Source organism: Falco peregrinus, chromosome 2, assembly GCF_023634155.1.
Source record: "Falco peregrinus isolate bFalPer1 chromosome 2, bFalPer1.pri, whole genome shotgun sequence".
In the NCBI taxonomy this organism is placed as follows: domain Eukaryota; kingdom Metazoa; phylum Chordata; class Aves; order Falconiformes; family Falconidae; genus Falco; species Falco peregrinus.
In genome coordinates, this window is record NC_073722.1 from 119,255,905 (window position 1) to 119,272,372 (window position 16,468).

Here is a 16,468-nt window from a genome sequence, read left to right on the forward strand (position 1 = left end):
CTTCCTACAGTGCTTGTTCGTATTTGCTCAGTTTACTGGCAAATGCTACGGTGAGGAAAGTATCAAAAACTTGACCAAAGACAGAGTTTGGCAGACGTGAGATTTAAGAAGTCTTATTCAAACCTCCAAGTATCTATTGAAGATCCAGAACTTAAGGACAGTCTAAAAACCTTCAGTGGAGTAATCACTCAACAAGAACTGTCCTACAGTCCCTTAGACTAATTTAAGTCTAGGACACATGGTGAATACGATGAACTGATCGGAAAAGACAGCATTTAAAACCAAAATTCTGCAGATCTAATCTAATATAAAGTTGAATGAAACAGAGTATCACCAGGTGGAGAAACAAGGTACAATAAACATTGCACAGCTGCTATCTTTTGGTTGTGAAAGGGAATAAATACTTACACACAGATGAGGGATTTCTAAAGGAACTTCGAGGCATTTAAACAATGGAAAGTAACTGGATTTTAAGTATGGAGGTTACCTAAATCCATTCAGGGAAAGGTGATCTTTTTGTAGATTACTACATCATCAATATCCAGTATGCTATGAATCACCTCACATGACTAGCACAACATCAAGCAGGGGAGTGGTTCCAAGTGGAGGGGATTTTATGTCAAATCTCTCTATCAGAGCAAACGTATGAAAGCTATTAAAGCCTTCAGAGTTTTCAAGTATCTCAGAGCCACAAGCATCATTTAACGGGTTCATTTCCATTTGGATCCCGATCACTTTCAAAAAAATAACACAGTGAAGACTTCACTAGTGACACCTTCCAACACTGCACAATTTTCACAAGCCTCACCTCTGAAAGTCCATACAGGAACATCTCTGAATTTGCTTTTGCAGCCAGTCTCTCTCTACTTGCACAAAGTCAGCCTGGACACAGTAGTTATGCTGAAAATTCTCTCTACTATCACGGAAACACAAAACTCAGAGGAAAAAAAAAATAGATGTTCCATGTTCATTCTTATCCTCTAGTTATTTTATCCCATCTAGTGTTACATGATGACGTCTAAGAATAGTTAGTTTGAGTTAAAAAAAAAAAAAAGCGCAGCAGTACTGTACTTTATTCCTCTTATGCACTCAGCAAGCTGATTTTCTGGCTGTTACCTACTTTGCAGCCTAGATTTCACAAGATCAACTGTTTAAGGGCCTAAAGCCAGACAGCCTTGCTCCAGCAGACCTACTGAAAGGAGTCAAGGGATGCCGTGATGGTTCAGAGCCAAGCTGGAAGAAGACTGAAAGACAGCAAGACAAGCAGGAGTCAACCCCCTTTTCCCTGATCCTGAGACTAATGAAGGGCGCAAACTGCTACAGGCAAAGACAAAGTATTAAAAAAAACAACAAGAAAACACCCCTACTTTATAACATCTAACTGGGCTGCTAACGTAAATTCACAATTTCTGTGCTTCCAAGAGCAATTCTGCACAGCAGCATACAGTAATTCCTGCGTGTGTTCAGGAAAAGGTTTTCCATTTTTTCTACTTCCAAGACAAATGCTTTCTCCAAGCCCTGGGCAAGGCAACGCTGCCTGCAAGAGCCCGACTGATATGAAGCCAGCTTGATGGTTCGGTTTTCACGTATCACAATCAGTTAAAAAAGAGCAGCAAGCTGAAGGGGCATGGGGGTGTGGGTACACGCGTTAAGAGAGCGCTGCATTTTGGCTTGAGATTTTGCCTTGCTGAGGTGAAATACCAACCATCTTTTCAGTTGTAGAGTGTTTCCACTCAGTTACATTAAAAAAAAACAACCAACAGTCTCTGCTCAGGTTCCATGGAAAATAAAAACAACCAAACAATGCTCACAGTGTGGAACAGAGATTAAAGGAAGGAAGCAAAATATGAATTTGAGACCAATGAATTCAAATTTGGAAAGGCTTGCCCAGAACAGCTTTATTTAATGGAAAGAATGGACTGACTGACAACAATGCTTGCTAAATCCTTCCTGAAACAAGATCCATAAAGCCAGTACAAAGCTCACATCGAAAATGTTAGCATTAACTGTCACTAAGAGGTACAAATTCAACCATCAATTTCTCATATAAGCAGTTGCATACGTTAGTACAGGTGCACTTCAAACTACAAGAAGAAATGATTGAACAGGGTGGCAGGAAAGATACAGACCCAGAAACTGATTGCTTTAAATAAAATGCAAATTGAAAGAGGTGGAGAAATTGATGCCAGACTTGCCACCACTCAGTAGTGTTCCTGGACTTGCAGACAGCTTAGCCCTGCAGCTTCATTTTTCTGGTGACTTCCAGTTATTGTTAAAAAGAAGTAGCTAGGAAGCTTCCACAGTACCCCTCAATAATTTTTTTTTTTCTAGAAAGAATGTTCTTGCATGGCAGAATTTCTTCTCTTCCTCAACTATTCCACCTGATTGCTTGCACATAAATAAATTTAACACCAACTTAAACTGACAGCCACAAAACATATAGACCAGTCACACTGTTGTCATGCTAGTGGATTAGTTTGAAGATATTAATGCAGAGAATTTTTCAGTGCACTCCTTCCACTAGTAGCCAGTGGACAGACCTACTGCTGTAATAGTTGTTACAGTGGATTTCTCTCATCTGAGCAAGCACCAGCAATGAGTTTTTGTAATTTCTCCTCCTCCCCACAGTTCAGACTATCTGCTGCAGTCCCAACATATTAACAGCCTCATTTGTTGAGTATGATGGAAAGACACTCTGTAACAGCATAAATTATTAGAAGAGTTATCTAAGCTGATAGTGGCTTTGCCAGAGCAAGCAGGTAAAAAGTTTATATGCAGCCAGCAAGAGAAAGACCTCTCCAAACCCTGGCTTATATCCTTTTTTTTTCCCCCCTCTTTTTCTTCTTTTCCTTTTTAAAGGAACATGCTAGCAACTATGTTCTTCCTTTTCTACAAACATCAGATGTGCTTCCGGGAAGAGAACACTGGAAACTTCTCATTTAATATTAAAAGTGCATGACAAGAACCGTTTCATTTCTTGCTCGGCAGATCTACCTGCTGTCGGTGTGCTACCAGGTTGAGGGCAGCAAACAGAGTCCATGTCAAGTGTATTCACAGTCCGTGGAACAGAAAGCAAGGAAACAGAAGTACAGTGCTTTTATTCCTCCTGCCCCCCTTTTTCTTGTATTGTGAGAGAGGAGAATCCCAAGAGAAAGCTCAAAACAAGCACATTTCCTACAGCCATATCCTGTTTGCCAGCTCTGATACACGGTTCCAGGCAAAATGCCCAGTACAGGGTAAGAAATTTAACTAAGAAAAAAAAAAAACCACTGTAGAAACTATGATCTACATACTAAGAGAAGCACAGCAGCTCAGAAATAAGCCACCTATAGGAAAAACAACCCCATATATCCAACCTTGAGTGACACATGTACAGTCTTTACAAACCCACCTATTTTGAGATACTATTGTCACAGACAAAAAGGGAAGGAAGACCAAACCAGGAAAGAGTCAACTCCTGAGACATTCCTTAAGCACCTCATCAAAACAAAGAATGTGTAGCTGAACATTGCCTTTTACTTTTCAAGCTACATTAAGTCTAAGGCTCCACCTTGATTTCATTTCAATTTCCTTGAAAAAACACCAAAAAACCCCAACCAAGACCTGGCAAAATATTTCAGTGAGAAAATGCTTTAGAAGGGAAGCATTCATAGCATAAAACACCTTCAAATAGCTTCTTTGAAACTCGATTCCATTCACCTGACATACGCTATCTCAATATTTGACAAAGATTATTTGTTAGAAGTAATTTCCAGTCAAGGAACTGCGTGCCAGAACTCTCACTTTCCAAATGGAGGTCCAGTTAATAACAGCTGCTTTTCGACAGCACCTTGGTCCCAAAGCTACTTGCATCTGTTGGGTGCTTCCTCTCTCTTCCTCTCTGATGCCAGGGGTCCTTCAAGTTTAACACTTGCAGATCACCCTGTGCACAAGCTTTACCAGACCACAGCATACAGCCTCTCCACAGCACGGACACCAGCCAGGCTGCAGTGGTGTAAGTGTGTACAACCGTCTGCACGGAAGATGGCACAGCCCCTGGGAGCACACCAGCAGTGAGCGCAGCCAGCAGCACAGCTCCCAGTGCTCGCCACCCAAAGCTACCATGGTCTGCAGAGACCTGCCTTGCTCTGCAGAGCCCCCAAATCCTGCTTTGAAGTCACTTTTGCTTCCTACACTCAAACAGGAATTCAGAGGTTAAATAGCAACACTGCATGACAGAGCTTGAGGTGTCAAGCTACACTGATTTTTAACGGACTGTTGCAGTGCAGAATCAAGTAGAAAGTGAATCTGGGCTGTGAGAAATCTTAAGCCTCACAGCAGCAAAAGAAAAGGCTCAGGAGAGCTGACAAAATTAACTTCTTGCATAAGCTTTCTTCCCTAATACTAAAAATTCTTCTTCCTGGTTTGGAGCAGAGGCAAGGTGTAAAAGCAAGTATCCTCACTGGGATATGCGCTCGTCCATGAATGGATCCCACAGTTTTTGCAGATTTTGGTCCTTCGGCACCCAGAATAGGGAAGCTGGAAGAAGCTATTTTCAGGTATTTTTTGGTATTTGAGGCAATCCTCCATCTGTGCTGACTGTTCAAACTCTCACTCTGACACGCACCAACGTGAAATTCAGAACAGACTATTTCAGTACAGCAGACAGAAATAATTGCAACAACAGAACTGGACTTGAAGAACTTAGACCTTTATCAGGTGAAATATGCAAGGGGAAGCAGCTCCAGAAAGGACTTTTCTTCAAGTTTAAAGACAAACAGAAAAAGCCTGGCTCTTCCTTCGGAGAAAAGCAAGCCACACCTGTGTCAATAATCTGTGGTATTTAGTACTGGAGGGAGTGAAGAGTCTGCCGCAGCATGTATGCCTGGCGGGGAGGAAGGAACAAGCATGCCCATGGACATGTCTCATCTTCCAAACAGCTCAAGAGCTGGATTGAAGCCAGAAGCTCTAAAGTAGGTAAGCCAGCTTCAGAGACCAACAATACTGTGATTTATCTCCCTGGCAGACGGAGCTGGAGACGCAGAAATATACTGGGTGATGCCACATGCGAAACTTTTTTTGTTTCCTGCATGCCAAATTGTTTCACCACTTTCTGTGACTTTCTGGCAATAACTAAGGTCAGCCACCTAGTTAAAAAAATGGGAAGCAGGTTATCAAGTATTTTAATGCTGAGCACTCACTGTAAGAGGGCAGCCTTAGAAGCAGAGTTAACCATTACTCCCTCTAAAGGCCCTCTGCATGTAACGCTGCTACACTGCCAGACTTTCCGGTTCCCTCAGTGCTGGCAAACAGTGTGCCAAACCTAAAACAAGGGGAAAATAACGTAGAGTTGGAAGTGCAAACAGCATTTTACACAATTATAAAGAAGCTGGAATACAGAAAAGATGAATCTAAGACTGCAGTGCTTATCACTGGCACCTTTAAGGCTATGCTCATGGGCAAAGGAAGGAGTGCGAAACAAGCTGGAGATCTAATCTTAAACCTAGCTCTGGAAACACAGTTCACACTCTGAAAGTGTTTACAAAGAGGTGTGCAGCACAGCCACGCATAACGCAAAGCCATTTTTAAAACACAGCTGCTCTTTTGCCAGTTATGCCCATCAGAGGCCAATATTCACCCAGACAGCATCAAAAAGCCAAGAGGGGCAGGTAAAAAATAAAGAACATACATTTTTTTTTGTTTCTGATGAGACACTAGAAGTGCCTTTCTACAACACACATATAAATAAGTTATATCCTACCAGATCCGGCCACCACAAGACTAGCAGTATCCACAGAGCCACTCGAACCATCACAGAGTGCACGGCTTTCGCATGGCACAGCAGTTTTAAAACATGTTCTTCAGTTATATGACCTTTAACATATTCTAAGTAGAATTTTTAAAACTACCTCTCAATGCCTGATATTTCCTAAGCAACTTAGGAAATCAAGCTGGCATAATTTACCACCACTGAAGTATAAGATTTAAATTATTTTCTAAAGCTTACTAAGCCAGCTCCTTTTATACAGCTTGCCAAATGGAACAGCAGTGCTTTAACAATACAACTTTTCCCAAACACAATTTTTCCCTTTCTTTGGAGCAAAACAGTTATACTTGAGGTGAAAGTTGCTGCCTAGGTTCAGGCACCTTTTGAGAATCTGGCTTGATGAATGCATCTTGAATTCAGAAAAATTAATATGCCTTATCAAAATAAGCTAATTACAGGGATTACATTACTGCACACACCCCCATTTACTGGTTCTCAGCACTTACCATTTTTACTTTAAATCAAGATAATTTTGGTATTCAAACAAACAGGTTAACGGGCAGGCAAGATAAAAAAAGGCATTGCAATCAAAAGCCTCTATCTAAGTATTAGTACACACCTACGCATCATAATACAGTGAAATTACAGGTATGCCGGATCAGTAAAAGCTAAACGTAATAAAGAGTTGATGATTATCAAGAGGTGGAAACAGAGTATTCCTCTGAAGATTTGAGACCCTTCTGCTAGATCCCAGTTTGGCTGCCTCACCATACAATGCCTCAATGATGCAGAGGGGACCCTTAAAACAAAACCAGAAAAGGAAAATGTCAACCTGTTTTGAAAAACTGTTACCATGTGTGAGGCATGCACTTGCCAAGGGAGTGGCAATATTTATTAGCTTTCCTGCACTAGCTAGTCCTGATACCACAATCAAGGCTCAAGAGTTAATGATTTCCCCCTGTGAAAACTCCAGTAAGCCAAGCTGCAGGGCTGGTCTCTGTCCTTGATCAACACTTGCAACCTGTTATGCATCCAGCCCTACAATATGACATGCAGAATCCCCCAGGTGAGACTTGGAGCACAAGGTCAGTATTTCATTTAAGTTTTGTTTTCCTTCTTGCTGCAGGGCTGGTCCCTTTAGCAAGCTCTGAAGGCTTGCATCGTATTACTTCCTCAAGGCTGTAACCATAACCAGCCGCTGGCAAGAGCCCAAGCAGCCTGCACTCACTGCACGGGCCACTAACCCTCAGCATCCCAAACCGCCGCTGCCAGCATAACACCAACCTTCGGACCTATTTCCAGTGTCCTTTCTTTTGTAACCACAGCTCCATCACCTGAGGAAAGGACACAAAGAACCCATCCAAGCTGTGGGATTCCATCTTTTCAACGCCACGCCTTTGCCAAGAGCTTCTGTTGACCATTTATTTTCCCTTCTGAGCAGAAGGCTCTGTTTCTGAAGTGCTTTTAAGACAGATGCTTGTTTACGATTGGTGACCACTCACTTAAGAGCTGGGACCCCAAAGTGATTTTGGGCACCAATATGTCCTGTTCCAGAGACTGTGCACATCCATCCGTGAAATTTGGAAAAGCAATTAGTTTTATTTGGATTGAAACCTCCAGTTCCATGAGTGCCTGAAGCACTTCAAAATGCAGGTACAGGATGTGACATATCTAACCAGACTTGACTACTTAAAGACGAGGATTCTGCTTTTTGCTGTGAGCACACAGTGTTTGGGACTGACTCACAGGTGCTCAGTGACAGTGAATCCTACAGGCCAGAAATCTGCTCTGGAAAAACACTTTCAGACACTGATGAAGCTTAATTATTCTTCTACTCCCAAAGAGGTGTATAGAGAAGTCTCTGCCTATCTCTCTGAGAGCAGACCGAAGACAGCAGTTTGACACCACAGTGTTTGAACTTGAAAAGCTTATTGTGACTTGCTACTCAGCAAAATTAAAAAAAAAAAACACAACACAGGAAAGCTGCAGTCCCATCTAGCCCTTTGACTAGATGGGACTTCACCTCTTGTGAGGAACAAGGGCTGTACAGACAGACAGATGCACCTTCATCAAGATCAACAAGGGCATACTCTCTGGAATCAAGATGAAAACCTGAGATAAATACAAACACCGTAAGTGGGGTAGAAAAATATGTCCCCAGTGGGGCTATCTGAGGCAGGCTCCAAATTCCACTCTCCCATCATCACTTTACCAGACAGTTTTTACATCATCCCCCATTTTTGGTCTCCTCAGTCTATACCCACAACTCACACTAACCAAACCTTCTGGAGGTTTTACATCTGGTACTATCCAAGTGCAGAATGAGGCCAAATCACAGGATGTACTAGCAACAAGGGAACTCCTCCACACAATCTGGCTCAAGCGTCCTGGTCAATGATTCAAGACATAATTACAAAGTAGTTCATTCACCATATGTACAGAGAGGCAAAACAGGAGAGAAAATGCTGAATGTGTATTGAAGGCTTGAAATGACTATAATTAGCTGATAAATTGCAATGGTTTTATCTCATTCATGCATTTTAAAGGATTTACCATCTGTGTACAGTCAGATTCAGACCCTGGAAAAGCCCTTGCCATACGTAAAGGGTCTGTGGTATCTATTTAAACATGTTTCCAGGTTTGTGATGTCTTACAATGAAACTGATAGAGCAAAACCAACTACAGCAGTCAGCTGGGACAAAACCAAATAAAAGTTACCTGAAAGTGTTAGCAAGCTACAATCAAGTGTCTCACTGTAAACCCAAAGTGCGGTAAAAAGTAGCTACAACTCTTACTAGCTGTCGTACGAAGAACGAGGAGAACACTGCCACTTGGTGGAAAAGGAGGATAGGAAACATTTGTAACTGCTCCAGGTAAAACTACTTTTAAAACGATGTTCCATCTCCCCCCATCCCGAGTGAATTTCTTAACAGCATGGCTAGTACAACTCCATCAGTGCCCCACAGAATGCCACATAGCAACCTGCCTGCTCCATTACCAGCCCAGCACTGGGCTGCCCGGCGGTACACTGCATAGCGAAGGTGTGCTTTTATCTCTCCCCCAAATGCCAGCTGGCTATTTTAGCTAGAATGAAAAAAAACCCCAAGAGGCCAGAGGAGGCTATTCCCTTCTTTCACTAATGTATGAAGACATCTATTAAGGATGACATGAAAGTCTGAAACTGCTATAGTTCAGCTCTGCCTCCCTCCTGTTCTCAAATCCTCACCTTTCATGGCATGCTAGGATGGCAGGAATTGAATTTTACTTTTTTTTTTTTAATTTATTTTTAACTCTAATTTACATTTTCAGTTCTTGCAGAGTATATGCAAGATACAAAATGCTTTTAATGCATTGCTTCCCCACTGAAGCTGAAACACTGCTCCGTGGCCATTTGCAGATCTTCTTCAAAAAGTCAAAATGCACCCAGACAGTGGCGCACAGAACTCGCTGAAATGAAGATGCATTTTAAACAAGCCAACACGAAACATCAGCAACATATTAAAGCAGTAGCCACAGAATTCAGTGGTAAGATTTCCGTAATGCATTACACAGACAAGAGCTACTATAGTCCGATTTCATTCTTTCTCTCTTTGCCAGATCTTTTCTCCATTGCCCTGCAGTCCCAGAGCCCTTTTAGAGGAGACAGAAATGCATACAACTGCAACAGGGCCCGACTACAGAGGCTGTGGTGATGTACGCCAAATTTCTCTTTCAAAGAAATCTCATCTATTCTTCTTTCACAGTACACATTTGAATCCAGCAGTTTTTACAGAAACATCTTGCTAGCATGCTTACCAGCCACAACAGCAAAAATGCAGAAGTAGAAAAATCATTAAAGTGAGAGATTACCTTTTTGTCTCTTCCAATTTATTTTTCTTGCAACAAGGAAAGGAGACAATACATTCCATTGCCAAAGTGCCTCCTACCCGTATGCCAAAGGCATTAATGTAAGACTTCACCAGCTGCAATACAGCTGCCAAGATTTTCGCCTGCGTATCACCACAAACCCATAAAAATATTGTGGAAACTGGAAGAAGGAGCTGCTATAAAACTAATTTAAGCAGAATAGCTAGACACATTAATTCCCCTTCATCCTGTCCTATCAAAGCCCTAAGCCAATTCAAATGCTCTACGTAATTTCAGTTTGCAGCACAGTCCTCTGATTTCCTTAGCTGAGCTTAGAGACTGTTGGCATCCTTGAGGAAGCTACTGGATAAAACAAAGGCTCTTGCAATTGCCATTCACTTGGTATCCCACAAGGCTGCTTATATTGCACGAGGAACTGAACCAGCATAAAAATTTGAGCCCAGTTCTCTACAAAGTTTCAAATGGATTTGGTCTTTTGTCTGTCTTCCAGCTTTTAGCCTGATGCATGTGTCTATGTGCTGTTAAACACCTGCTGTTCAACAGAAACAAGATGTAATCCCAATATAAACATCACTTCAACTATTTATAACAGCTGTCATCTGGGGGTGTTATTTCACTTTCTTAATTTTCAATCAACCTTTAAAGAACTGCTTCATTCAGAAGGACAGAAAGAGAGTTGGAGACAACTGAATTGATTTTGACACATTTCATAACACCCAGGAGCATATGATCATTTATTCATTAAGTTATTCTAAACAAAGAAAGTATTGCAACTAACACAGGTCCTAAGAGAATTCTGTACTGAATACTACATCTCCCAGATCACTGCAAAACAGGTGAGATGCTGTCAGAAAACCTCCCTCAGATCTAATGCACAAGATGACCGAGTTCATGAATGCAGATCTCGATTGTGACTCAGCCCATAGCCTAACTGGTTGACTACTTTTGGCAGAAGCCAGAACTAAAGTTAAAAAAAAAAACAAAACACGTTACAACTACAAAAAGGAAAGTATGAAACTAGCTACGGAAGATCACAAACGAACACCAAGCCATGCTGTTAAGACTTACTCCTCTTGTACTAAACTTCCCCCCCCACCACCATACCACACTTTCAAATACCTTTAGGTCACCAGCCTCAGGTTTTTCAGTCTCTGAATCGTCATCTTCCTACAAGACAAGAATTTACAGGATTAAGCTTAAAGAGCAGGCTTGGCAAGTAACTGCACTTACAGCAAAGGGCTCGCATTCAGCAGCCCAGCAGTAGTCCGAGACCCTTTCCACAGGAGGTAGTTTCACCCCACCCACTCATGACCAGAAACCAAGTCCTACATCAGGGAAAGAGGGGTTTGTTTGGTTTTGGTGTTTTTGGGTTTTTTTTTTCTTTAGGCAAAAGCATTACTCAGTAGCAGAAGTCCCCTGTAAAACTCATGCAGCTCCTGAATGCTCAGAACTAGACAACACGAAGCAACAGATCTGGGGTAAAAAAAAGCATTTGTCGTTTGATAATTGTCTCTTCCAGCTGGCAATGGGCTTTTTGCACTTACTCCCATTTAGCAGTACTCACAGAAAAAGCAGCATTTGCAAGACCTATTACACTCCCAAGCATACATCAGCAGCACACACAGGACAGACAGCTGGCCTGCCATCCAACCAAACATGCAGGCTTGGTGAGGGTCTGGCCTAGCACCAAGTTCCAAGGATCCGGTGATGCCAGCAGACACCGCATCTTTCTTATTTGTGTAGCGCTCTCGTAGCCTCGTTGGTAGATGATGTGAACTTGCACAGAAGGGAACCACTGACAAACGTCACTGTTTTAAGTAATAGACTCCATTCATGTTTTACGCAGAAATGGGGTTTTGACCCAGAAAGAAACCAAAGCACTGGGCAAATTTTAAGCCCTGTGAGAGCTTAAAACACTCAGCTCAGCCTTTGGCAAAATTTGTCATTACGTGAGAAGTAAGCCCCAGCTTTGGTCCCAACTGGTAGGTAAGCCTACTGTTCCACTGCCCTAAGAGCTACTTCACTGGGGGTCTCACAGTTACCTATGTTTCTAGACATAGACACATACTCTGGGTTCAAAACAAGTTTGAGGAGCAGAAAATGTTTTTCATGCTCACACAACTCAGCAGAATGTTTTTTTCCTCCAAACTTTGCCACAAATTTCAACTTTGGCCCCAAAACAAGAACTTGGTGTTTCAGCTTCAAAAGGGAAAACAAAAAAGTGAGATGATTACATGCAACTGAAAGGAAGAGTTTACAACAAAATGCCCACCTCAGAGTATTAGCACAGGAGCAAGATCTGGCAAGGCAAGCTAGAGATTGACCACACAATAATGTCAGTAAGTTTAAGTTGCCTGAATTAATATGCCTATCCTGCAGAAGTGAGACATCAGATTCCTTCACTTCAGCTACTCTCCAGCTTACCTTTCTGAAAGGTGTACATATGCCAATAATTCAGTCTTTACTGTCAAAGTTTAGTAACAGTAAGTTTTTAACTAGCAAAGAACCATAGTACCAAGTAACTTGGCATTTATCACAAATGAGGTTCCTCTCCCCTCCACAGTCCCACCTACATTATAAAGATAATTAATTTTCAACAAAGCAACAATGGGTCGAATCATCCATGTTATAGACAGGTAACTGAAACAGCTCCCCAGACCTTCTAAACTAGCAGGGGATATCATTGAAACATCATCAACAAACAAAGAAGCATTATTGAGAACCGCCTTTGGAAAAAAACAAAACAAAACACCACAAACCAGAGACTTTTCAGTCACTGTTAAGGTAGATAATATAAGCACAGAGTTGTTTAGATAAAAACCCAGCACAAGTCGAGTCCAACTCACACTGCATTCTAAAAACAACTCATAACCAGTATAAGCTACTAGCACAAGCAGTATCAAGGAAGCTCTCGATTCTGATCAAAGAATACTTAATGCAAAAAAACTCAAGCATTGCTCTCCTTCAACAAGACTGGAGAGAAGGTACCCTGTGTAACCTGTGTACATCCATACTATAACCACAAATATATGCAGGATCTGCTGGCTGACATCAGAGTGACTCGATTGCCATTACTTGAACAGCAACCTGTACCTCCCAGATGACGAACAGCTGCAACCTGCACTGAAAATTGTGCACACAATAAAGATTACTCCATTTACTTGCCCATTTGCCAATGCTAACTAAACACAGCTGATCTTGACAAGCACCTGTATCACACCTACCACTTCCTTTGAACTAAAGAGATCTCACTGAAGGAGGGTCTAGAAGTTTGGATATAAAAAGAAGAATCAGTAAAGCTGTAAAGAAGCTTCACTACTTTGCTAAGCAAGATGCCAGGGGCAGACCCTGAATGCTACTGCTTGCACCTTTTCCAGTATAGCAACGGGACAAAACCAAAAGCAAGAACAAGAGCGACCAATCTCTTGTCTGCTACTTGGGAAAACAGATGGCAGACACAGCGAGCGTCTCATAAGAGACTGATCTCACGCATACAAAGTAGATTTCAGTGAGGAAAGGTTATAGTAACACAGTCCTGTTTTTCTGGCTACGTGGTAGAGGAAAAGACTAGAACACGGACAAGGTAAGACATTCTTAATATGGTGGTAAGCAAAAAGTTGAGGAGGTAAAAAGGAGACACCCCACCCCACCCCAGATTATTGTTTGGCTCCTACAGACACATGACAGAATTATACGCCCTTTTGTGTGTTACAGCTGCACCCACAGGTAGTGAGCTACATGCCCTGTCTCACAAAGCATCAGTTATCTCAGTATCTAGGTGGTTATGCACAGGCCATGCACCTATGACAAGCAAAAGCCACTCACGTCTAGACAGGACACTGTTACATCAAGATAACCTGATGTTGCGGGTGGGTTGAGTTATACACAAAAGAATAATTTAAGACATCGCAGAACTTTATTCTTTTTAATCCTTCAGCTGACCATGCGACAGTGTGTTCCTCTTAAAAGGTTCTCATATCTCATGTCAGCTATGCTTAAAGAATAATTTTCATTTGGTGTGGTGTTGACTTGCGATGGCCTTTTTCCCCGTAAAAAGTGTCAAATGGCATCAACACAGTTAGCAACAAGCAACACGAGCTGTGCCAGGCTGCTGACGGGTTTCAAGGCAAACGCTTTTGAATCAAAAACAAAGTGCACAGAAGCATTTAGAAAGTGCTGAAACCCACACCAGGAGTCAGATACTCTGGGTTCCACCATGGGTTGCCACTTGGGAGCATTCTTTGGAGGGAGAAAACCCTCTGCGACACGTGGAAGGGCTCAGGGCAAGCTCCTGGAGCAGAAAGGTACTTACTGACTGCCTGCTGTTCTCATCGTCCTCCTCTTCATAGCCCTCCTCGTCCCCATCCAGGCGGGTGAAGTCGTCATCTCCGTACCCAACCGAGACCAGGCCTCCTTTCTCTCCTAAGGAGGAAGGGAAAAAGAAAACCATGAGGAAAGGGGAGATGGCAATGAGCCGGGCCTACCCCTGGCGGAGGGGAGGGCGGCGGGCCGGGCCGGGGGCTGGCCGGGCCGGAGGCTCCCCTGCGCCGCCCGCTACCACCCCCGCCCTCACCCGCGGCCGCTCCCCCATCGCTTCCCGCCGTCCCAGCTTCGCTGTCCGACTCCGGGTCTGAATCCTCAGCGTAAACTGCCAGCGAGGAGAGAACGCTACGCTTCGCCGCCGCCATCTTCCGCCTCCGCCACAGCGGCTTCCGGCGCGCGGAGATGGCGCGCCCCGCGCAGTCGCCATGGCAACGGCGCCCCTCTTCCGCCTTGGGCGGCTCGCGCTGCGGCGGGAGGGCTCCGGCGGCCGCTCGCGGCGCGAAGGGAGAGACCGCTCAGCGAGGCGGAGCGGGATGCCTATGGAGGAGGGATAAAAGGCGCCCGGACCGCTGAGAGCGGCGGCTGCCCCTTTAAGATTGCTTTCGACGTCATCGCGCGGCGCCGCGACAGCACCTGCCGGGCCCTGACCAAGTGCGAGAGGGTGGGGGCCGCGGGCGGAGGGGTACGGCTGTGGCGCACGGCTGTGGCGCGACGGCGCTGAGGGGCGGAAGGATACAACTCCCCCAGCCGCGGCGGCTGGGCCGGTCGGGGCGCAGCGTGGCCCCAGCCCAGAGGCCGCGCCCGTGCCCCATGGGGACGCCTTAGGGCGGGGGGGTTGTCCCAGAATAAATAATATTGGCCCCCCTTCCCGTGAGGGGCCTGGGGGGCGCCCCTGGGGGAGGCCCCAAGGAAGGGGGCGCGTGGCAGGGCAGCCGTGGGCGAGGTTGCGAAGGCAGCGACCAGGCGGGGAGGCCGCGGCCGGAGGCGGGTGGCGGCGTTCGGGTTTAGCGGTGGTTCCTGTCACCTTTCGTAGCTTCTCTACGATGAGCGGCGAGGGTCCCCCGGGCCTGGAGGGCAGGGTCCGGAAAGCACTGCGAAAGGTCTTCGGGTTTGAGTCCTTCAAGACTTCCCTGCAGGAAAGCGCGACCATGACTGTGGCGAGAGGTGAGACTCAGCATCGGACAGATGGGAAGCGCATCTGGTTTTCCATCTTCCTGCAGGGGTGATGCTGCAGGAGTTGGTATCGCGCCTTTTTTGAGGAGTTGTATCACCTGGACTAGGCAGGACTGCGTGGCGCTGCTCTTGAGATCGGTTCAGTGGCACAGGAGCATGAGCACGTGCTGCACACAAGCTCTCTGAGCACGGCTTTGCCCTGCCTGTGCCTTGCACTGGTTCTGTAACGCTGCTATTGCATCGACCAGGAAATAAGAAATGCTAAAGTGCAGTGTTGCCGTTATCTCCTTTGGAGGTGTCTGCAGGCACGTTTATGGTCAGATGAGGGCAAAACTGGTTACATTTATACGTTTTCAGAGTAAACCTGTCCTTGTGTTAAAGATGATACTGGTAGAAGGCTTCATTTCCTAGGGTAGTTTGTGTCTGTTCTCCAAATCATGCGACCATTATCAGAAACAAGATTTTGCTGGTGTTATATCCACCACCATACCGCTGTTGGTCGCACAGGCAGCTCACACCTACAAGCTCCCAATTGTCACTGCCCTGGCAGGTCTCACAATGTGAATCAGAACAGTGTCAAACTCGGCACTCGCGATATAATTAATTTTCATATATCGCCAGCAGCTATTAACGATGGACCGGCCAAAAGCAGTGCTCTGTCAGCAGGGTGTCTCCACCTGTTAGCATTGCGTGCACTGGCATCTCCCTGACTTGAAGTGGATACCATCTAGTGCAGTGACAGTTACTAACTGCATGATAATATCTATGTGGTTTTGATTTCCAGCCCTTATTTCTTATGAGGTACCTTTCTGGGATAAGCTTTAAAAGGATGTGGTAAAGATCTGTCATGGGGCTGGTAATTTGGTAACTGGGTGTCTGTAAAATGAGTGGAAGCAGCTCATCTGGACAAAAATTAGTGTGAATAACTTTGCTTTATCTTGGTTTCCGTGTATCTTCTGGTACTTTTGTAAGGCTGTTTCTCAATGTTTACAAAGCAATCAGAGACTCTTTGAAGGAATCCATTGCAGGTATGCAAAGTATTGGTATGCTTTCAGAAGCTAAAAATGAAGTTTCTTTGGTATGCCACACAGTGCATACACATACACGCTGTTTCTCACAAATTACAAGCCTTTCTGCCCACCCCTCCAGTCAGAGCCCTGGGAACTCGCCACCATTCAGTAGCTTTGAGCTTTCTTCTGTTGTCTTTGCAGGGGAGAAGGATGTCTTTGTATGCATGCCCACAGGGGCAGGGAAATCCCTGTGCTACCAGCTTCCTGCAGTTCTGGCAGTGGGCATCACCATTGTCATTTCACCTCTGATTGCACTGATTCAGGTAACTGTCTCCTGTTGGCTGTGGAA

At 44.4% G+C, this 16,468-nt stretch overlaps 2 protein-coding genes across 8 annotated transcripts in view; one reads left to right on the plus strand and one right to left on the minus strand.

Moving 5' to 3' along the window:
• The window catches only part of SAP30BP (SAP30 binding protein), a 31,592-nt gene extending 17,247 nt beyond the window's left edge, over positions 1–14,345 (minus strand). Inside the window, exons 1-3 of one of the 2 annotated variants that reach the window (XM_005243675.4) lie at positions 14,187–14,344; positions 13,926–14,035; positions 10,733–10,780 (exon numbers count right to left, since the gene is read on the minus strand). In XM_005243675.4, the coding sequence (XP_005243732.2) occupies positions 10,733–10,780; positions 13,926–14,035; positions 14,187–14,301 (273 nt within the window). In that variant the 5' untranslated portion in view covers positions 14,302–14,344. Of the gene's footprint in view, positions 1–10,732; positions 10,781–13,925; positions 14,036–14,186 lie in introns of both variants that reach the window. The other variant, XM_055794805.1, reaches the window with a different exon arrangement.
• Positions 14,346–14,407: 62 nt separating this feature from the next.
• RECQL5 (RecQ like helicase 5) overlaps positions 14,408–16,468 on the plus strand; it is a 39,778-nt gene continuing 37,717 nt past the window's right edge. Inside the window, exons 1-3 of one of the 6 annotated variants that reach the window (XM_055794800.1) lie at positions 14,408–14,618; positions 14,970–15,100; positions 16,321–16,442. In XM_055794800.1, coding sequence (XP_055650775.1) covers positions 14,980–15,100; positions 16,321–16,442 — 243 coding nt within the window. In that variant the 5' untranslated portion in view covers positions 14,408–14,618; positions 14,970–14,979. Of the gene's footprint in view, positions 14,619–14,969; positions 15,101–16,320; positions 16,443–16,468 lie in introns of those variants that run through there. The other 5 variants (XM_055794801.1, XR_008745614.1, XM_055794803.1 and 2 more) reach the window with 5 other exon arrangements.